Raw genomic sequence first — 22262 nt, forward strand, 5'->3', positions numbered from 1 at the left:
TAAATGCAAAAGGCTCAGTGCATTTTTCTGAAGGGCCTCCATGAAGCTTTTAGAAAATGATAATTACCTTTTTTCATGCTTTTTATTTTCCAGGCTGCTCTGTTTTTAACAAAGGGCACCTGTATTAAGATGGCTTCAATAGGTAAATGGCTGAAGAAGATGACATCGAAAATGGCTAAAATAAACAGAACCGTTTAACTATACATAAAAAAACAGAGAAAATGCAGGAAGAGTCAGAATGGCTAAAAAGGCTAAAATAAGTAAAACAGCTAAAATCGTTAAAGAACTAAAATAACAAAAATTGCAATCACATTCATAAATGTTTTGTTTGCATCGCACAATTGCATGCATGAGCTTTGCTATGCTTATTTTAACGGTTAAATTTCTGTTGCGGCTTGGAGGAAAATTGTGCAAACGGTGTGCATGTGACCCTTTATCCATACCCAGTGTTCTACTAACAGGAACTCTCCTGCAGGATAGTCTAAACTGCATGGAGATTTGGTCAGCTGATTTTTATTCAGTTGATTCCAATGTGATGTGATATGACTGCACACCTCCTGAATCACATGATGCGCAGGACCAGCCAGCCGCGGAGCGGACAGCGTGCTCTGAAGATGGAGCAATTACTGCCATTATTCCCTCCTGGTCAGATTTGAGCGATCATTCCGACTTTTCTGCCTGATAAATTAACTCCCACAGTCCTCTTTTGCTCGTATTTTTTTAGTCTTAAGCTTGGACTAAGCGTTTAATAGATTGCATCTTATTAAGAAAGTATGTGTGTTGCAGTCAGTGCATGACTTTACAGTCTCCTCAGAGTTCCAGTCTGTTTATATTCAATGAGGAAATAAGACCACAGACCGAGCAGAGCCAACAAATATCATGTCCTGCTACCAGCCGTTCACGGTTTTAGCATGTGTCTTCCTGCGAGACGGCGTCGTCCATGCAAACGCACATGCAAAACACCAGCAAGGTGCAAATGCAAACACGCTGTCTTGCCCCTCTCCCTTCAGGGCAGAATCTGAAATAACAACAGTCTGACAATGACATTCTTGTGGAGCGCACGTTGCATGAAGCGCATGTTCGCTGTTCTCTCCTCTCAGTTTTCTGAAAGTGGGTCGCAATTAGTCGCACCATTGTGGAGGCGACGGGCCGTTTCAGTTCATCTCAGGACACCGACAGAATTCAAGGCAATAAAGGAAAAGGAAAAGTTTCTGGATCCGGCTCAGTTTGCGTCGGAGTTTGGGCAGATAGTAATGCGCTCACCGTCAGCCACATTTAGAGCAATGATAAAACTTTCGAGGACGCACAGTTCCTTCTCAAGCAGACTTTTCCGTCGAGGTTAGTTTTGCGAAAACGTGATGTGCAGCATGTGCGTGGTTATCCGTCATCTTCGCAGAGTTACGACTGACGAAGCGTCCCTGTGCCGGCTGTTTACACTCCCTGAGCAGACAGCAGCTGTTTCGCGGCAGGTGTTTGCTCCCTGAAGCATCCAGTTCGTCGAGGTCGTCATATTGTTGATATACTGCGACCTTTTCATAACTCAGAGCCTTTCTTCCTCCTCCCGCATATCCTGCTACTGCCATGCATTCCACACATAAGTAGCAGATGATCCCTTCAGGTGCAGAAAAATGTGTGTGCAATACCGGGATCCGATCTAATCAGCTGTATTGTAGAGGAGCAGGGAGATCCTTGATGTTGATCTTTGTAAATTTTGAATAAAAACAGGTCATATTTTTGGCATAGCAGGGAAGCTTCAGCACTTTTAACATTCCTTGTTGTGTCGTATCTCTTTTATGAAAGTGTAAGTTTTTATAACAAAAATGTAAAAATAGTACAATTTCCTGTTTAGATTTTTATCCAGTGGTTAAAAACCTGCTTGTGTTTCAGAATACACCACTGAGAAGCAGCGAGGAGCTTCAGCCAGTGTCAGCTTTCCCTCAGCATAAAATCGGAGCATGATTATTCAAAAAAGCATCACTTTAGTTCACCTCTGAGGAACAAGTACAATAAATTAAAGCTATTTTGAGAGATTTTTTAAAATGTAACCATTGCATGAACCATAAATTACCTAAATTGATTTAAAAAAAAAAAATACATGAGCGAACAAATATCCATAAAAATTCTGAAATGACCTAATAATGTTTGTTTCCGTTTCCCCTTCTAGATTTTGAACATCGCCCCAAAGAAACCCTCCTCCACCTGGCGGTGCGTTTGGGTCTGGTCCACCTCGCCCGTTTCTTAATCCACCAGCCGGCGGGTCGGAGGACGCTGACCTTACCCAACGAGGAGGGCGACACGCCTCTTCAGCTGGCTCAGAGAGGTGGACAGGACGCCATGATCAGAGCGCTGGCAGCGTAAGGCTCTGACCTTCCTCTTGAACCCTCGTCTCATATTTGTGAGGGTCTTACTGTAATACATTCTTAGAATAATGTGTTTCCCGTCAGTTACTCAGAGAAATGCCTTTTAATTGCTTCCCAAGCCATATTAAAGTGATTTTTTTTTTCCCCATTTAGGAAGTTTCCTGGAACATTATGATCTTATCGCAGGCAAAGTTCATGCATTTAGTTGCTCCTTAAATTAATAAGCTGCGAGAAACAAGACACGGTCCAAAAGCCTGTTAGTCACGGTCTAAATATCACTGCTGTTGCAGGAAAGCCTCCTAGTTACAGTGAGCATGTGACCAAACACCAAACACTTTGGATGTCTCGAACTGTTTCTCACCACTGAATCTGTTACGGTCCATTAATTGTGACACACAGTAGTTGGATTTAATCAGCTAGATAATTAAACACCGTTGCTGATAGCCTGCATGATATACAGTCGTTGCTTCATGTGTGGAAAAAGACTTTGAGAAAAACGCTGGCAGCTTGCCTTGAGAAGTGCTGAAATGTGCACAAGATGTTCCACAAATCAGCGCAGCGCATGATTAGTCTTCCAGATTTCCACCTGTGGAGATGAAGCTTTACAAATACACTTTATAACCGAGTGGTGACAAATGTGCACTTATCATAATATAGTATGATAAATAAAAAGCTACACGAATGAAGTGTTATGTTAGCGTTGATTCACTGTTTCCATGAACTCCAGTTTTCATCCCAAGTGTGCCCGCCTTTGCTTCTTCTCTCCGTCTCCTCAGCGGCCCCCCTGGTCCCGCCGTCCGGCCTGCGCCGGGTGTGTGCTGCGTGTGGTCCGACACCGCCTGCATGTTGAGGTTTTGTCCCGTGACGGACACGTCGGCCCTCACCGTGCAGCGCACGACCAGCAGCTTCCCCCACGACTGCATCGCGACGCTCCGAGAGAGGCTCAAAGACCAAACTGTCCTCAAACTGGTGAGAATACTTTGATTTCAGACACGGCTGAAGCAGATGTGATGTATGGCTGATTCTGTTTGGACTCATTTAAACAGTGAGAAGCCAAATTAGGAGATTACAAACTGAGATAAGATTGCAGTTAAAATTGCAAGGCCACAATCAAATAACATGATAGCATAATCAAATTAATCAGATTATAGCAAGGACATGTTTCTAAATATTTGTCTCTTCTGTTCCAGACCGATGTCCTCAGAGGTGTGACCGAGGAAGAAAGGAAAGAAAAACATGAAGAAAAGCCAGTTAGTGACGGTAAGGCACCTTTTCAGTATTTCACAATGGTTTGAAGAGCTGAATGTAAATTAATATAAATATGTTTATTGTGTATTAGATGTCTTTGAGTCCTGAGCTGTATATGGTAGAGACCTTTCTTTTTTATGTTAACTTCTCAACAGAGAAAAGCACCGATCATTCAGTCTTACTGCTGCAGTGACACCAAATATCCAATCACACCCCAGATAACTAACTTTCCGTTTTGCCTCTAGAAGAGTATTACTGCTTTTGTGCTGACAGCAGTTGCCATATTTTTTTTAGTTAAGCAGAAGTAGAAATGAGTGAAAAAGTATTTTTTGCAAAAGTTGATTCAACTTTTAAGTAAAAAGAGAACAACAGAATCGGCATACAGTGAACTGCACTCAAATACGACATTAAAAGAGGAAACATTTTTCTGTCTTTATTGATACACAATGCATCTTGAGGGCATTTGCCCATTATTGATCTCTTTGTTTCTAAAACCATCATTCTCTTCATCTTTTGCATCAGCTGCTTTGATTTTTCACTGTAACTCTGAATCATCTTCAAAGACGTTCAGACAACTATCCAGCCGGTTTGAAGAATGAGAAGAATGAACGTGCATATACTTGTGTTCAAAAGTCAACCCCTTCCTTCAAATAATGTACAGAAGCAGAGGAAAGGCAAACAGGTACTTCTTAATTTGCCATTTCTGAGAGCAGAAAGTGCTCGGCTTCGTCCAAAATATCAGATCAGGATCCCTGGTTTGAAGAATTGTAATACGATTATTTACATTCATCTGCATGAAGCGGCTGTTCGCCGGTAGCGCTGCTTCATAAGAGATGGATGAGCTCAGTTCAGACACGTGCGGCTCGTCCCTCAGGTGCCACATGCTGTCTGTCACATGGACGATCCAGTTGTGTAACAGTAACTGTGAACAACAACAGCTTGACATGCAGACGCGCTGACATCAGGGTGAACAGTCCTTCATGTAGGAAGACCTCGCTTTGCTGAAAGCGTGTTTTCTCCTGATGCAGGTTAAAGTGTTGCAGGAGGTTAGAAGTGGCAGTGTATTCAAATAAAACTCACCGGCTCGTCAGTCTGAAGGAGTTAGCTTGAAGTTTCAGCATCAGAACTGGAGGGAAGGTGAGGAATAGCAATAATAGTGCGTTTTATTTGACGTACTGGTCATATGAAATCCCACATTGCCGCGTACAGCTGCAGGTTAAACACTTTAACAGTTGATAAAACCAATGTAAATGAAAATGAAGAAGAAATGAAGAAGATTAGATCACAAAAAAACATTTGACAGAAGTGGAATTCAAAGAATTTGAGCCACATAAGATCCATTTCTTTTCTCTGGAAAGCGCTATAAAAAGCATGTGATTCTTTTCTCTCAGCCCCGGCGTGGGAGGTTTTGCGACACGTCACACGGGCAAAACCTTTTTCCATCGAACTATTACGCGATTCAGAGTTTGAGTGGGCGTGCCTCATGTGTAAAAGTGAATATGCCACTTTCTGACATGAGCTGTGTTGAAAGACGAAGTATAAAATATCGCGGCCAAAACTAACATTCGCCCTTGTATTTTTGGCGCCTTGACAAAACCACACTGTTTTATGAACGCTGTTCCTGTGTAACATGACGCTAACTTTACTGGTTTATTGGAGTCTTTTTCTCGCTCCTGGTATTGAAACTCGTTTCAACTGAAATGCTTGATCCTCTGAACCAATCGGTGCGCTCTGGTCTGTCATTGATGCAGTGGTATCGTCGGTATGCTGAGAACTTAAAGGGACTTTATCTGTTGCAGTGTGCTGTAATTTGTTTCATAGTTGCTGTTTTTTAATGTACATGTTCAAAATCCTTGCTGTTGTTTATACGAATGCATATCTGTAGAAAAGAACCAGGTGAAATTGGTGGAAAAAAAAACAATCAAAGCTCGCCACTCGCTTGCATGTGGTTCATCTAACGTGCTCGGTTCAGGAGATAAGTTTCCTTTATTAACATTCCATTTCTTTTTGCTACAAAGTGAAACTACAAACTGACAAGTAGCGTCTCTCTTTTTTAAATTCAGCTGGAGAGAAGCTGCCTCGCGTCACTGGCTCAGAATGTGCTAACAATGTGCTGCCAAGAGTTATGAAAGGTATTAGAAAAACATTAAAAGGTTTTGGTGTGTTCAGGGGAGGAGGAGCTGAGATTTCCTCAGCAGTACCACATGAAAAGCGATTTCTCTGCTTTCACAGGCTGAAATCATATGTGCACAATACTCTTTTTCTGCTCCTGATATCTGCGGAAGGCCTGTGGAGGCTCAGATCATTGATCTTATTCGTATCTGGCTGAAAAAAGCCGCCGGGTGAAACATTGTAGCATCTTCATATCCTTTTCTGCATCATCTACCAAACGCAGCAACAAAATAAGCATTGAAAGTTCAGCTGAACGTCATCGGCTCAGAATGTGCCTGATCTGTTTGTAGCGAGACGACAGTTTACCTCATATGAGGGTCAGGACTCTTCATAAAGAGCGGCGCAGACATGAAAAAATTCAATTTGTTCTCTAAATCTGGACGGCGATTCAGTGTGACGACAACAGAACTCAAGAATAATCACTGGTTGTAGCCCTGGTGGTGCCATCAGACCGGCCCTCGCGTGCACAAGCCGCTCGTGTCGGGCTGCGTCTGCGTGGCGGTATGCAAGCACAGGGACTTTTGACTGGAAGGCCAGCGGAAAATGAACCGCCGCAGATTCACTCGAGCAAACACAAGTACGGCGGGACATCCATCACTCGCATCCTAAAGAGACTAGAAAAACACTTCCAAGAGATTCCATAAAAGGCACACTCTCCTCCGCATGTGTGTTTGCTCTTCCTCTGAGAGCACTGAGAAAACCCAAGAAGCATATTGTATTTTTTATTTATTTATTTTTTTCCTCCTGGAGCGACGTGCTCAGGCTAGCATGCAACCACACACTGAGACAGACCCTCGCAGGTCTGTAGGGTGAATCTTCTGCTTCTCTCTCTCTCTCTCTCACACACACACACACACACACACACATGCGTGCACATTTTGTGCCACTCACCAGGCCTATGGCCCCTCTTCTGGGTGAATCATAGCATTGGCGGATGGCAGTATTGACTGATAAAAGGAAGCAGGAAGTGTCCTTCAGTATTGATCTGCAGCCGACCTCTCGAAATAGCAACTTCGCAGTAGGGTGTGTGTACTGTTTTTTTTTTCTTCTTCTTCCTTTTTTTTTTTCTGTACCTGCTGCTTTGGGTGAAGGCAACAACACGTCGGTGTAGTTTTCTGTTCCTGGATAGCAGAGTCCCTGACAGGGATCTGTCTCCAGGACTCTCCTGGAGGGGATGTGAGAGAGAAGCGGATTATTTTTCCCACACGCATCAACTTCTGGCTTCTCTTCTACGCAGGCTTCATCAGCAAGGAGCTCCGTGTGGACGAGCGAGCGCTGGTGGACAGTGTGAGTACTCGTGAAGACCGCTGTGTGTAATCAGTGTTTATACTGCTGATCAGCTTCTTGGTCGTTGCATGCAACTGTGTGTGTGTTTGTGTGTCTGTATTGTTTTCGACATAATTCGATTTTCCTAATAGACACGCTTGCATTTTTGTGTTCTCTGCTTTGTTTAAAGGTTTTTGAAGAACAGCTTGTTCTGTCTTTGGATGATGACGATGCTCACGACGAAGGCTATCCATCCCAATTATCTGGTAATTCTCTTCTCTTCGCTTCTCTTCCAGACCGAAATATTTTCGCCATTTCAATGTTATTGCAATATTACTCTGGCATCTGCCTCAAATGATGAATGGGCAATATATGTTAGGAAAACACAACAGCATATTTGTGGCTGCACTGATCAGCAGAGTGTGGGAACAAGACACAATAAGCCGGTTGAGAAGCCTCGACTGGGATCGTTTTCTGCTGCTGGCACGCTGTGCGAAGCTCTGTTTTGAATCACATCATAGGAAATCAATAGAGAGCCATGCAGGCCTTTCTGTCTGAGGTACAGGAGCAGTTTGATTTCATCAGGGGGACGCATCAGTGGCCGGGTCTCTGTCTGGAGGCAGAGCCGATCAGGTCTTCGCCCACTCTCGCCTCCACAACGACTCAGCTCAGGAGTCCAGGAATCCGCCCCGTCACTGGGACAAAGACGGGATTTGGGTCAGGCTTGTCCCACTCAAACTTTGTCTGAGTTGGGGGATGTCTCTCTCTCTCTCTCTCTCTCTCTCCCTCTCTCTCTCTCTCGCGCTCTCTCGCTCTCTTTGGCGTGTCCCACAAACGTCCCCTCCCCCACCGCCCCATTTGTCGGACAGTGGAAGCTGTGTACTTGAAGCAAGAATGTTAACAAGCAAAAAAAAAAAAAACAAAAGTCCCCCTCTTTTAAAAGCTGGCATTTTAGCTCTGACACATACATTAACCTCAAATTTTCTTTTTGAAGAGCATACGCTGAACTGTATGAGCTCTGGGAGTGTGAGCCCTTGTGGGCTAGTATAAACTTTAAAGAAGATGCTGGGATGGTCTGGGTGTTTCCTCAGTTACTGTGAATGCTGATTTTCTTTGTGTTGTTTACCGAAAAAGAGAAACTCTCACAGGGATGTCAAACTCATTGTAAACTAGGATGAAGCCCAATTTGAGCTCAGCTTGCTTAAGTGTTATTTTTAAGATATTGAAAATTTCCCAGTTTTAGTGCAAAAAAAAGCAAAAGCATTCTAAAAATGATCATTTGTGATAGTATTTCTTAAAAAAACAAAAAAACCCTGCACTCCTCTGTGCTACAGTAATGTTTTGAGTCTGTGTGAAGCCTTAGATGTCCTGACAGGACCTTTCAGACTGTCCCAAAGTCGGGTTTGACTGCCAAAGGTGATCATGTCTTTTCCATCAGGGCCTCTCGACTGCGATATCATCTTCCTATCTAGATAATGACGGTAAAATCTGTACTTTCTGTCAAAAACTTTTCAAAACTCACTTTTTTGACGAAACCCCCTAAAAAGTCAGCTTCTTTAGACTTGCTTTTTAAATCATCCCATCACAAATGCCATTTTGTTTGTCAAAGTACTTCGTTAAAATCTGTAAATGAAGTCAACGAGATTGAGGAGTTCCTTCAGTGTTGGCAAAAGCTTCTCAAGCAGCACAACTCCTGCTTCCTGCTCCCTCAAACTCACAGCATGCGCTGATGCAGATGTCATTTTCCTGAAAAACTGCTTGCTTTCACTGCTGCATCTTGCTATAATGAGCTGTTCAGTTCCAGATGGCCGTGTTGTGGTATGATCTTACAAAAAGAGAACAGAACACAGAGGACAACTCGTATTTATAAGATGTAGTTATTGTCTTCTTCCTTTGAATTAGCTTTGCCACATGAGTTGGATCTGACCCTCTGATGGGCTGGTTTTGGCTGCTACAGCGACGCTAAATGGCACAAGCGTGTGTGATTGCGTGACTTTGTGCAGCAGTGCTGAGTGAAAACACACAGTCTGAATGTTTCGCTTTTCAGCAGACTTTCCTCTTTATTGCCGGAGTTATCAGACTCGCCGCTGACCCGAATGCTTTAGTTGTGATGACAGCGCCTCAAGGACGCTGCATTTTCCAAATTGTCATCGAGAGTTATTGTTTTTTCCAGATCTGCTGGGACGATCATAAAGGTTTCTCTGGTTTCACCGACATAACTCAGCAGTGTCAGTTATTGTTGGAGCGGTGTGAAGATTAGTCTACCGGCTGAGACCGGTGCTCCTTCAATCTGCCACCAGCTTCTAAATGAAATACAGAAGAGATTTTTTTTGTGTCTGTGGACCATACTTGATAGAAAGAAAGCACGCAGACCGAGCCGTATGAAGAAAAACAGGACAAAAGCCATGACTGGATACGAGAAGTTTGACTTGTATGTTTGAGTCTCAGTGTTTGAGAGCAGCGGAGAGGAAATGCCTCTGTGATGCCCAGGATTTCCCTTACATTAGAGCGGCCGTGGCCGGTCCAGACTTCAAAGTCTGTGTGGAAAGTGCACTCATCAAGGGAGGCAATTTTCCACATTGTTTTACTGCAGCAGTCAAACCATCCACCACTCCCATAAACATACAGCAGGGACGCCGCTGAGTTCGTACATTCACTGTGCACATTTAAAAATCTCACCGATCTACGAGCAGCTGGAAATTTTTGTGAATTTCCGTGAGTTTCAGTTCAACGTGAGCGAAGATCTCAGGACATCGTCATTCATGTTGAATTGAAACATTTGAACCGAACAGGTTTGCAACATGCTTTTGATCATAACTTTGGTGTACGTGGCTCATTTTTAGAGACAGCCAGATATAAAAGACTGAATCCAAGATCTTTTTTTGTTACTCTTTGATAAGCAGTGTTGATCAGCCAATTCTTTCAATTTGAAGCATGATTTTTATTTTCAATTGCTGGGTCGAAAACCAGACATTACCACGAAAAACGTCTTTTCAGGAGAAGTTTTTCAATTTGAGTTCCAAAGCTTATATTTTAGGACTTTTTCTTGATTGATTTGGAAAAGCAAACAAACCTTCTGCCATTTTTAAGTGATGAGTTGTGAAACTGTCTGGTTTTTTCTTTGTCAAAGTGCCTTGAAATCACTGTTATACTTGGCGCTACACAAATAAAACTGAATCATTGAAGTGTAAAATTTTAACTTGCTAAGTTGTTTGACTAATAAAATAAACTAATTAGCACCTCACGTCTTCATTACGAAACACTTGTGAACTCAATATTTTTCTCAAACCAAAGCAAGGCTGTAATATCCTGAAAACAGAGAAGATTTTCAGGAATCAACCTAACCAGATGTTAGAATCTGTCTTTTCGACTATCACAAACCGAAGTCTCCATAAACACCGAGCAGCGATCCCACATAAAAGAGAGCAAAAGTTGACACAAAGTCACTTTTTTTTAACTCCTAAAAATGCAGACAGCCTGCTGGTGAGGATGATATGAGGAGGTTCTTAGCAAAACAATCCTTTAAAGGTCAAACGGGAGTTTATGCAGCATCTCATCACATTTTCCTCTCTTCACTCTGAGCCCTGACATTTAAACAGTGAAAGATTAATGCATTGTGCTGAGAATAAAAAGCACAAATTATGAGAATAAAGCAGCAAGAATGTAAATTTGACTTAAGATTCCAAAATTCTGACATGCTGTTCATCGGTTTTTCCCAGATATTTACTTTGATGTGTGTTTTTTATGTGTGAAATCTGATGTGTGATTAGTTTTTTATACTGAAATCTGCTCGCTTGACATATGAGCGTGTGTCTGATCCTGGGGTGAGTTATGGTAATCAGGAGAGGGCTTCTCACCACTGACGGTAAATCATTCAGCGGCAGAAAAAAAATAAAATCCACAAGAGATGATCTTAACTTGGAAAAATGGATTGGCGAGGCAGGAAGAAGTAATCTCTGAATTACTGTAAACCGCAGTGAATCCGTCCTGAGAACTGAAACCCTGTTTGTCACAGTGAACGGGCATCGCCTGGAGCCCAGCGCAGTGGAACTCCACTTCTCCCAGCAGGCCGCAAATCCTCCACAGCCCATGAATCAAAACGGCAACCAGATCGTCTCGCAGGTCGTACATCATTTATTTATTCAAAACTGGAGCCATTATTCCTTGCTTTGGATGTATTAACGGCGTCTTTTTAATCTCCTCAGATGGATGGCGTTCCGTACAGGGTGAGCGGGGTGACCAGGGACAGCACGGGGACCGACATGTGGGACTCTGTCAGCTCGGAGGACCTCCTTCTGGCCACCGATACTCCTCCGCCGTACTCGGAAGGCTCGCCCCCTCCCCCTCTGCGCTGCTCTCCTCCGCTCTCCCCTCTGGACCAGGCCCTCTTCCGGCTCAACCGTCCGGCCTCCTCAGAGCGGCAGACCCCCGCCAGAGACAGCCCCCCCATGGACTGCTGTATTCTCAGGTTTTAAACCTGTTTCCAGCGCGTCTGTGCGTCTCCCTGTGCTGATCCATGTGATGATCGAGCGTTTGGTTTTTCCACCGCAGTCCCAGTCTGGTCGCCCTGGAGGTGGACAGTGAAGAAGAGAGCCCGGAGCCGGCAGCTCCGCTTTCCCCGCTCTCACCCGACGTGAGGGGAAGCGACGACCCGAGCGAATCCTGTCGTCCTCCCGCCGGTCTCACCTGCACTCGCAGCCAGTCCACATCCGCCTGTGAACCCACCTCTGAAGTAAATTACACTGTCTCCACGTGTTTGATCTCACTATCAGTACCTTTCCAGCACCGTATTGAAATACTGTATGTTAAAGGTGTTTTATTTAGTTCCACTCTGCTGTAATAAAGGTCCCTCTAGTGGTCCCAGATGGCATTTTTTGATATGTAAGTTGATTTTTACGTCGAGGTGTGTGTCTATTTGTCCATGTAGGAGCCATCCTAACCTCCTGAAAAGAACGTCTTTGTGTCCTGAAAGCACGACACATATATATCATGCTCTATAAATCGATCTTTAACTACATTCGCCCTGTTTTTCAAATCCAAAAACCTTTAAATCTTTTCTGTAACATGAGGGAAATCTATATTTTTCAGATTGTAATATTCCAGAAAATATTACACAATATATTCATTGCTTTTCTTTGCTATTCGCAGTACAGTTTAAGAAGTGCACAATTTTTATTTGCTAGTTTTCCTTTGGAATGAGCTGTTAAACTGCTGCTTTCGTGATCAGATTAGAAATGAGCTGGTATCACTTTGAGTGACCTTTTTCAAGCAGCTTTGAGTGCAGGCTAATCATAAAGATAAAATGAAAAATAGTTTTTAACTGTATCAAATTTGCCTATTTTCTTTCTATGATTGTGCAAATGTCATGTTAAAATGCAGATTTACTCTTTGATTTTCCATTTGGATCTGTTCCATCAAGTCTCCTCTGTTTCTCCTCGCTGCTTCTCGTCATTATCATTATTATTAATGTTTTTATTTGGTTCTGTAGGAACTGGCTGACCAGGGCATCCGACTGCGCTCCTACTCCTACTCTTCCTCCAAGATCAGTTTGCGTCCGACTCGTTTTCCCCGGGACCCCCAGGCTCCAGACACCCACCCAGGTCAGTCGCTCCCGCTGGGAGCATCCAGCCTCCTGGAGAACTAACTTCGTTTCCAACTAACGCCCGTAGTTTTTTTTCTCCATCACTAATGGGGTGACACTCATGTGACCGGTTGAAGCTAATTTTGTGTCGCGTTGAATTTAACCTAGATTTTTACCTTCACTACTAATGACCTGTACACTCAACTCCAAGTGATTTTAAACGTGATGCCAGCAATTTGAACTGAACGTCTGAGCAGTTAATTTGTACAAAAGGAAAGAAAAGATGATTGTTTAGGCTGCTTGACGAACTCAGAGACAGAAACATTAATCTCTGAAGACTCGGATCTTGCCAAGAAATGCTCTGGCACACAACCGGTCGCAGTCGAGCCACAACTCATCATTTCAAACAGTGTTTAAAACAAATGAGACAGAAGAAGAGTTTATTTTTGTGAATTGCGACGCTGGGAGTTGAGTGTACGCGGTGCGAGTGCGTGTGTCCTCTGTCGCCGACGTGTGAGCAGCCCTCTGTCCACTGTGCCTTGTAGATGCCGTGCTCCACAGTGTCAGCCACAGCCGATCTCTCCTTCAGGCCCTCTCTCTGTCTAAATCTCTGTCTCTGCTCCACCCTGGTAGTAAGTACCGGACACCTGCAGCCGTCACACCGCGCCCCGCCCCGGCCCGGCCCGGCCCGGCACGGCACTCCTCACGCCGTCACCGCGTTTCTGTGGGAGGTTAAAGTCCTTCAAAAAGGCGAAACTTCATTGTGTGTTTGGGATTATGGTGAAAATGGTCACAAACACACCCAATCCTGCTGATTTTAGAGGATTTTTTTAAGCATAAAAAACTGTGCTTGTACATAATCACAATTTTTAGTCTGCAATGACATTTGCTGAGTGTGTAGTTTAATTTGTACACTGATTTTTGTGTGGCATGTATATATAATTCTATAATTTTAGTAAAAACACTTCTTGTGTGGAAGAGAGAATCAAATCGTTGTGAATGATTCATGCTGTGATTTTCCTTTTTTACAGTTTCTTTACCTCATTTTGTGGCTCCATGTTATCAGTACTAATATGAAAATGCAACAGAATCCAATAATAGTGTTCTGCCAGGGTCCACATACGAAATTTAAAATCAAAAACAGCGGCTGCAAAATGTCACTATCCAGGACTTGCAAACTTTAAAAGTACATTAACCATATTTTCATTTTTTTTATTCCACTTACACTGATTATTTTATGCACATTCAGCTTCGATTACATGCAAGTACACCCGCACGTCCTATCACACACACATAAACATAACACACATATTAATGTACACATTATGCACACACATCTAATCACTGTGAGACAGCAACACAAACTACCACCAAAAAAAAAAACCCAAAATGAACTATTAAACTTTAGCAAAATGACCACAATACAAATCAACAACTGCATACTAATCTGAGTCCAAAAGTTTTCCAAGGAGAAAACTTCTTTAAGTTAATAAAGCACGATTGCCTCTAAATATCCCGAATGGAAATCTATGTGTTTGTCTTCAGGCTGCAGCAGCTCTTTAATAAATCACAAACCATTGGGAGCAAAACCCAGTTTTAAAGAGTAATTGAGTTACAACTCGTTCAATACATTAATCACACAGCTGATCGTTGCTCTATCTCACGGTGATGCAGCGGCAGCCCGGGTTTGCAGAGGAAAGGGAAGAGGAGTGGTCAGCAGCGCTTCACTGTCTGCTGCTCTCATTCGGATCGTCCCTCTCTGATTAAGTGCCCGAGGATTGTCTGTGTCATTTTGCATATCAATTGCCGGTATAATCAGATGTTATATGAAGCAGTTCTGACAACAACCAGCTCCTCCGACATGTAAATGAAACCTGAGTGTGTATGAACTCAGAGCCTGTGTGACATTTAGAATGAAGCTTCCTTATTTTGCAGCTGCATTGAGTTTGGTCTTTTCTCCTGCCGGTCTTCATCACAGAGATGACCGGCGTTTGATTTTAATCCATGCATATTTATGCGCTTTTACTGTTTTGCAAATTTGCCATAACAACTTCTTGATGTTTTTTTTTTTTTTTTTTCCTTTTACTGTGTTCACAGAGCAGAGAACCCCCAGCGGGTCTGATCAGCCACATGAGAAAAGGTATTTATGATTTATATTCATTCATATTTGCGTCACTGCACTTTCTTTTCTGGACCACATTGTTTTCCTTTTCTTTTCTTTTTTTTTTTCTTGCTCTGAATGACTCAGCTTGTCTCCGTGGGGCTTTTGTGCTTAATTAAAATCCAGGTATGTTCCATCAGATATGTAACCATTAGTGCTGGGAGCAGCGTATGTGGATAACCATGAAGACCCTGTTGCTTGGTGACAGTCTGCGTTCTGCTGTTGTTTATGATAAGACTCTTCGTTCCTTGTTATGCAGAGCTTGTTTTATGAATATTATTCTTTCAGCTATTTTCACGCTTTGTTTTTATCCCCCCTCAAGGAAAGTAGCATCCAGTTATCCATGTATCTTTGAGTCTCCCTCACACAGTTTTTCCTCTTTTGTTAATCTGTGTCTTTTTTTTAATGTTGAAACTGTGACCAGGCCCTTCATGCATCAGTACTAAAAAGGTTCTTGAGCTAAATAAACTAGGTAATATCCCCTCATGTCAACCAAGAGAAATATAGTGTGCTGCTCTCTGCAGGGACGCTAGGTTTCGTAAGCGAGCCCAGTCTGCCGACGACGAGGGCAGCATGGAGCTGGCCGAGTCGCTCCAGCATCTCACGCTTTCTGAGTTTCTCAAAGAGTACGTGGTGTGGGAAATCAGCCCCTTTTTTATTTTAGCTTCGGTTCTTAAATACTAACTAAAGCGTGAAGCACACATCTGTGACAATAAACCACATGTAACCTTTCCCTCCTAACTGCAAGGAAATACCTAAATTCCTCATGTAATTTAACAGTATGCTTAAAAAAAAAACTGTCTTCCGCTTCGTTGCATGTGTCTAACAGTCCTAATGTTTATTTTTTTTTGCCACCTTTGCACAAGAATTTATAGTTTGAACTTTTTTTTTGTTCTTTAACATCCTGAACATTTGTTTAACATGCTGTGAAAGATCAGACTAACGTCGAAACTCATGAGTCTGTTACAGCTGTGTGTGTGTGTGTGTGTGATCCCACCACCTGCACAATAACAAGCCATCAGCGCTTCATTTTTCTCTCTTGTTTACTTACGTGAAGAAAATGCGGATGCTGTGACTAATTCGTGCCCACCAGCCACCAAATAGTTTGTGAGCCTATTAGCTGAACTCAAATCCAATTCCACTGTAATTGCAGTATTTTTTTCAACTTTTTGTCCAGAATTGAAGAAGAGGACTTGGATAAGTACAGCGTCCCAACCAAGGCGGAGTCGGAGAAGTACAAAGTCATCCGCACCTTCAGTTTTCTCAAAAGCAGGATGTCCAGCACTCGCAACAAGAGCAAGGTAAACCCGGCCAGTCCACTCTTCACTGCTACTCCCTTCAAATATAAAGAGCTGAACAACACTTAAACACTTTACTCCACTCTTAGTGTGATTTAATTGCTCAAATTGCATGCAGAGTGTTTAATTATGTGAGATATCACGTTGGCAGCGTTAGTCGTGTGGGAATTCCCAGGTTCGCACTCAGGTATGAATCATGTGACGGTCCGGGAGACAAAAGCAGGAAATGTTTCTGGGAATATGTCAAGGCCGGAGTGACAGACCAAACACGGTGTCCAGCCGCTTCCTTTTAATGATTAATCCCCGGTCGGCAAGTCAGCACAGAGGCTGGAAACCGTCCCTGGCTTGGCGCTGGCTGTTTACGAGCGGCTTCATTTCCGTGTCACTGGGCTTCTCCAGCGGCATGGGATGAGGCGGGATTCCTTCCAGACTCGTTTCTGTTCTCAGTTGCACGAGCGACTGCTGTACACGTAGAAAGCCGCTGGTAAAACTGCAGCAGGAACTACTGGACGCAGTTGTTGATTACCTTTTGTTTTAGCTATCTTCGGGAACACTGATGTCTCTGGCGTGGTTTTCAAAGGGGAAAGGGAAAGACCGGGAAGCCAAGGATAAGCAGCTGAATGGACACCGCTTCTCCACGGGCCCCTGTTTGGGCCCCACCGTGTGTGTGGTGTGTGACAAACCGGCTTCTGGAAAGGACCTCCTGCACTGCTCGGGTGAGTTTTCTGTCATCCGAAGGAAGCGCAACAAATTACACTTTTAAAAAATGATTCCTGTCCTTTTCCCAGGCTGCACTGCCATCGTCCATAAGGGCTGCAGGGATTCTGTCCCTCCATGTTTCAAAGTGAGTCGTCTTCTGAATACAGTGAAGTTTTGCTCCTGTCTGCTGTTTACATGCCTTCACCGCACTCTCATTTGTATTACTTAGAAACTTCAGGATAAATATGCGGTGACCGTGGTGAAGAACAGGACGGCGTCCCTCCCTCAGAGTGAGTCCATTACCCAACGCGTCTGAGGATTTTAATTAGTTTGCAGGTGAAACGTAGAGTTTGCGTTTGGAACGGCCGGCTCATTGCAGCTGCTTCCCCCTCAGACTTCACGGTGAGGGACAGTCCTCCTCAGTGTGCCATCCCCATCTCTACCTCTCTACCTACCGGGACGCCGAAGGAGCGGAGGGACAACGGAACGCAGTCCAGCCCGCTGTCTGGAAGTTTCCCCAACAGCGACGGGTCAGTCAGCACCAAGCAAAACACGTTTTTTATCACAGCATTCACATGAACTTATCTACTACTCTAATGTAAATTGGAGGGATTTTCCCTTCAAGCTTTTCTATGTATTTATATATGTTGAGTTCATTCATAATATAACATCCGTATTGTAGTACTATCACAATAACGATGCATCTTTAGTAATTATAAAGTATAATGATATATTAATGTCATGTTGTAAGGTTTGGTTCTCAAACTGAGACTGAGGACCCATCTTGATTTTCTTTAAAAAAAAAAAACATCATTAAGACTTTAGTTTTGAAACAGTAATCTAAATCAAACTGAAATTTCCTGCCGTTCTATTTTGGTGAGAATGGATTTATTCACCAGCAGTGTTTGGCTTCACTTTGGTCTTTTACCTAATCACTAAGAAAAAAATATGTTATAAGGAAATTTGTGTTTACAGTTGCCTGGCTTATACATTTACTGTGACAAAATGACTGTGAGTGTATTTAAAAATTGATGCACATAAATGAATTTGTTAGGAGTCGAAAAATGTAGAAAAAAATGTATGATTTTACTTCTACCTATTCATTTTTCTAAATTTCAGTTTTTATTTTGTATTATTTATTTATGTATGTTTTTAATACTTTGTTTTAAACTTTGGTCCAAAATGAACTCATTCATTCATTCATTCATTCAGAACATATTGAATTTGACATGTAGATCTAGAATAATAAAGTAATAAATCTCTGGCCTGCGGTTCACATTCAACCTCAGAAGCATTTTGAACCATTTTTGTGAATCAATTCAACGAGAAGAAAAACTTTGTGTTCTTGATTCACTCAGCTGTTTTGAAAATGCTTCAAACCTTTTACACCCTGACATTTTTTTGTTTGTTTTGTTTTGTTTTTCTGCATCCACTGTTCTTTATTTTAGCTTTATCATAGTATTCCTACATGCTGTGAAAATCAGATCAATGAGAGAAATCACTTACTGTCATGACTTATGGAGTTTTCCATGTTGTTTAAAGTGATGTTTTTATTTCCTCAGTCGGCTCAGTGAGAGTTCAGAGACCGAGTCTGATTCCCTGAAAACAACCAGCCAATCAGAGGAGCTGCTGCCCACCCCGGTGTCCTCCACCTCCACTGACTCATCCTTCGGGGAGGGTAAGAGATGAATGAGGCTCTTGTTTTACTAAAAAAAACACCTCCAGAGGAACACTTTCGTGTTTCCACATGGATTTTATGTCTCTGTACACGTAAAGATTGTCAGGGTTTTAAACTCTGAGCCGATGCTGATAAGCACAGTTTACTAGGTCATCTCCTGATTTTTTTTTTTTTCTCTCATGAATGGAAAGTGAAAGATTCAAAAATATGCACAGTAAGCAAAACGATCTGCTGACTGTGCATCACAGTGAAAGTGCTGTAGATCATCAAACGCAAACCGGCTAATAAGTGGACTGGCTTTAAAAAAAATACTGTTTTTATTTTGATGATATAATTTAGACACACTCTCAATAAGTAAGACAAATTTGTCTTCATGTGATCAACACACCTATATTCTCCTTCCTTTTGTCACTAAGTTATCAGTTTGAATATGGAAGAAACTACAAGCTCCCCCTGTATATTTACTGGCCTGATAAAGAGTTTGGTGTGATTTCCTCTGCACAGACTGCGTGGACTCCTTCATCCACGGCGACATCTCGGCCGAATCCGTGGAATACGAGGCCGAGTCGTGGAGTCTGACGGTGGAGCACAAGTTCTGCAAGAAGCAGGACAAGCGAGCCGTCAAGAGGCAGGACGTCATCTACGGTGAGCACATGTCCTTTTCTCCAAGCGCCAGTGAATCGTTAGAAGGAAATTAGCTGTAAACACACGTCATCAGTTCAAATTGCTTTAATTGAGCGACCGATCAGTCTTGTTTTGGTGCGTCTTCGTGTGACGTTCACACACGTGCGTGTGGCGACTGTGTGACGCAGAGCTGATGCAGACGGAGCTGCACCACCTGCAGACCCTGCACATCATGGCCGAGATCTTCAGGCGGGGCATGAAGGAGGAGGTGCAGCTGGACACGGAGGCGGTGGAGCGGGTCTTCCCCTGCCTGGATCAGCTGCTGCTCTTCCACCACGCCTTCTTCGCCGCCATGAAGGAGCGGCGGCACAGCTCGGCCCAGCCCCAGGGGCACAGGAACTACCTCATCCAGCGAATCGGGGACGTCCTTCTGCAGCAGGTCAGCCCGGGCGCCGCTCTGGCGGCGTTGATTGGCGGAGAGAGCGGGCGGCGCTCACTGATGTTTTTCTCCCGCAGTTTTCAGATGAGAACGGAGACAAGATGAAGCAGGTTTACGGAGAGTTCTGCAGCCATCACAATGAAGCCGTCAGCTTTTTCAAAGAACTCCAGCAACACAACAAGAGATTTCAAAGCTTCATCAAAGTACTTTGACTGTTTTATCCTCCTCTAAAATGCTCTGATTCAATGTATGAAGCTGCAGCTTAACTGTTGATTTTATGTTTTAAAGCAACAAGGTAATAATTCGTTGGTGCGGCGGAAAGAGATCCCAGGGTGCATCTTGCTGGTGACCCAAAGGATCACAAAGTACCCAGTGCTGCTGGAGAGGATCCTGCAATACACACAAGGTCAGTATCTACTGCCCCCTGCAGGCCGAACCAGCAACTGTCTTCACCTCAGTACATGCTGAAGACAAAACGCAGACACATATATCAAGATTTAAAACTTGATCGTTTTAAGATGTTTCTACACTCATTACAGATAAACTAAAAAGTTCCGATCATTTGTAAAAAACTTAAGTGTGATCAGTATGGCCTCCACTGAAAATACTGTAATTAGATCCTGCGAAATACTGCATAGATAAAAGTGTTTGTTTATTTGCAATAAATGCATCTAAAATATATGGAAGTATTTCACATTAAAGAAATATTTTAAAGGATAAATGAATGAAAGAATGAACAAACTTTTAATGTGTGTGTTTTTAGGGGCACTAGGTCAAATAAAAAAAAAAAAAAGAAAAGCAGTTGTATTTGGACTAGATTGGTCTATTGGTGGAGATCAAAGGCATCGTAACTCTTTCAGTTTTGCTATATGTTTCCCTTCACATCCATCAGAAGGGACAGAGGAGCATGCCGACCTCTCCAAGGCCCTGGCTCAGATCCGAGACGTGATCGCAGCCGTGGACCTGAGGGTCAGCGAATACGAGCGTCACCAGCGGCTCCGGGAAGTGTGGAACCGCATGGAGAACCGCAGCGCGGCCAAGCTGAAGAACGGACACATGTTCCGCAAGCAGGACATGATGGGTCCGGGCCAGAGGCTGAAGCACCAGGGGCTGCTGCTGTGGAAGACGGCCACCGGGCGGCTGAAGGGTGAGATCTGGGGGCTGTGTGCTCTGTGCTGCTTCCCCAGGCTGATATCAAAGTTTAAATACTTCCTCTGACTTTCACAGATGTTCTGGCGCTGCTCCTCACGGACACACTCATCTTTCTGCAAGAAAAAGACCAGAAGTATACATTTGCCGCTGTGGTAGGCGTTCTAGTGAAACACTCTCTTGGATGAAGGACTGTCTTGCCTGTGACCATGTCAGATGAGACAATATGTTCCCCATCCTTCAGGACCAGAAGCCTCCGGTCATCGCGTTGCAGAAGTTGATCGTCCGCGAGGTTGCAAACGAAGAAAAAGGGATGTTTTTGATCAGCGCCTCAGCGGCTGGGCCTGAAATGTACGAAGTCCACACGTCGTCCAAAGACGAACGAAACGCCTGGATGAGGCTCATTCGAGAGGCCGTAGAAAGGTTTGTACACTTCTGTGGAAAAGGATGCTGAGGAATTCACCTTTGATATTTATCCAATATTACTCTCATCCCCCTATTAGCTGTCCAGAGGAAGAGGAGGAGTACGCGAGTGAATCCGAGGAGGAGAAGCGAGCCGCTGAAGCTCGTTTCCAGAAGATCCAAAAGTTGCAAGGTTTTTCAGAGAGCCGCGGCATTGTTTACTTGTTTTTTCTCCAAAGAAATGTATTATTTACCACCCCTGAGCCAGCGCTGTATAATCCTTGACCCGGCGAACTTGTGTTTCAGAGAGTCTGATGAGCCAGGACCAGCAGATCTGCTCCAGCCTGGAGGAAAAGCTGCAGATCTACGCGGAGCTCTCGGTTCTGAGTGGGAGGACAGATCCTTCACCGGTGGAATCGCGACTGCTGGCCCAGCCGCACTCGGAGGAGCTGCCCCAGGCGGCCGTGCTGCTGGCTGCGGCTCTGCAAGAGGGTGAGACTTTTGCTTACACTGTAACCCGCAGAAAACAGATATATTTATGCTGAGCTTTTGGCTGTTTTCATTTTTATGCAGCACTTAAACTTTACTTTCACTTTGTGGCAATGCAGATAAAATTTGACAAATAGACACAGTTATGTAATGTTAGTCAACCTTTATAACCTCCTTGAAGAAATGTTCTAGCTAAATGCAACTGTGTTTTACAACCAGTTTCATTGTTTAGAGTAAGCGACTCCAGTGAAATGTACTGATACGGAATAATACATTATAGTAAAATTCAACTACATTAACTGGTCCATAAAGCATCACAGCTATAAATCAATGTACCTGCATCAATTATACATTTCATTTGATTATATACCTCTTGAAATATCGGCGATATTCCGATTAAGTCGTGGAATCGTCTGCAATCAGCTCATTTTGTCTTGACGTGGAGGAAAAATGTGTTGGAGATGTGGACGGTTCTGTGTTGTGGCGGTGAAGAATTAAAGTGGATAAAGTGAAGCGTGAACGATACAGGAAGCAAAGCTTTGTTTCTTCTGTGCAACTTGTTTTATGTTCGGTGCATTTAGGGATGTTTTTCATCAGCCTGTGTGTTTATTTTAATAGAGTCACAGTGAGATTGTTTTACTTTTTCTATTAAACTGTTGTGACATTTGCCTACAGAAAGATTTTTTCACACATACA

At 43.4% G+C, this 22262-nt stretch overlaps 1 protein-coding gene across 4 annotated transcripts in view; it reads left to right on the plus strand.

The window, feature by feature from the left end:
• Window positions 1–22262, plus strand: part of arhgef28a (Rho guanine nucleotide exchange factor (GEF) 28a) — a 44148-nt gene that overhangs the window by 11197 nt on the left and 10689 nt on the right. The window contains exons 5-31 of one of the 4 annotated variants that reach the window (XM_030085027.1): window positions 2165–2354; window positions 3137–3329; window positions 3551–3620; window positions 7018–7067; window positions 7237–7312; window positions 11062–11168; window positions 11252–11514; window positions 11598–11778; window positions 12535–12646; window positions 13173–13259; window positions 14725–14767; window positions 15313–15414; window positions 15966–16089; window positions 16667–16802; window positions 16875–16930; window positions 17015–17075; window positions 17180–17315; window positions 18348–18463; window positions 18968–19108; window positions 19276–19526; window positions 19604–19729; window positions 19815–19932; window positions 20419–20673; window positions 20754–20830; window positions 20920–21098; window positions 21179–21270; window positions 21384–21569. In XM_030085027.1, the coding sequence (XP_029940887.1) occupies window positions 2165–2354; window positions 3137–3329; window positions 3551–3620; window positions 7018–7067; window positions 7237–7312; window positions 11062–11168; window positions 11252–11514; window positions 11598–11778; window positions 12535–12646; window positions 13173–13259; window positions 14725–14767; window positions 15313–15414; window positions 15966–16089; window positions 16667–16802; window positions 16875–16930; window positions 17015–17075; window positions 17180–17315; window positions 18348–18463; window positions 18968–19108; window positions 19276–19526; window positions 19604–19729; window positions 19815–19932; window positions 20419–20673; window positions 20754–20830; window positions 20920–21098; window positions 21179–21270; window positions 21384–21569 (3528 nt within the window). The remainder of the gene's footprint in view (window positions 1–2164; window positions 2355–3136; window positions 3330–3550; window positions 3621–7017; window positions 7068–7236; window positions 7313–11061; window positions 11169–11251; window positions 11515–11597; window positions 11779–12534; window positions 12647–13172; window positions 13260–14724; window positions 14768–15312; window positions 15415–15965; window positions 16090–16666; window positions 16803–16874; window positions 16931–17014; window positions 17076–17179; window positions 17316–18347; window positions 18464–18967; window positions 19109–19275; window positions 19527–19603; window positions 19730–19814; window positions 19933–20418; window positions 20674–20753; window positions 20831–20919; window positions 21099–21178; window positions 21271–21383; window positions 21570–22262) is intronic. The other 3 variants (XM_030085029.1, XM_030085028.1, XM_030085030.1) reach the window with 3 other exon arrangements.

Source organism: Salarias fasciatus (genome assembly GCF_902148845.1).
Source record: "Salarias fasciatus chromosome 7 unlocalized genomic scaffold, fSalaFa1.1 super_scaffold_4, whole genome shotgun sequence".
Classification (NCBI taxonomy): domain Eukaryota; kingdom Metazoa; phylum Chordata; class Actinopteri; order Blenniiformes; family Blenniidae; genus Salarias; species Salarias fasciatus.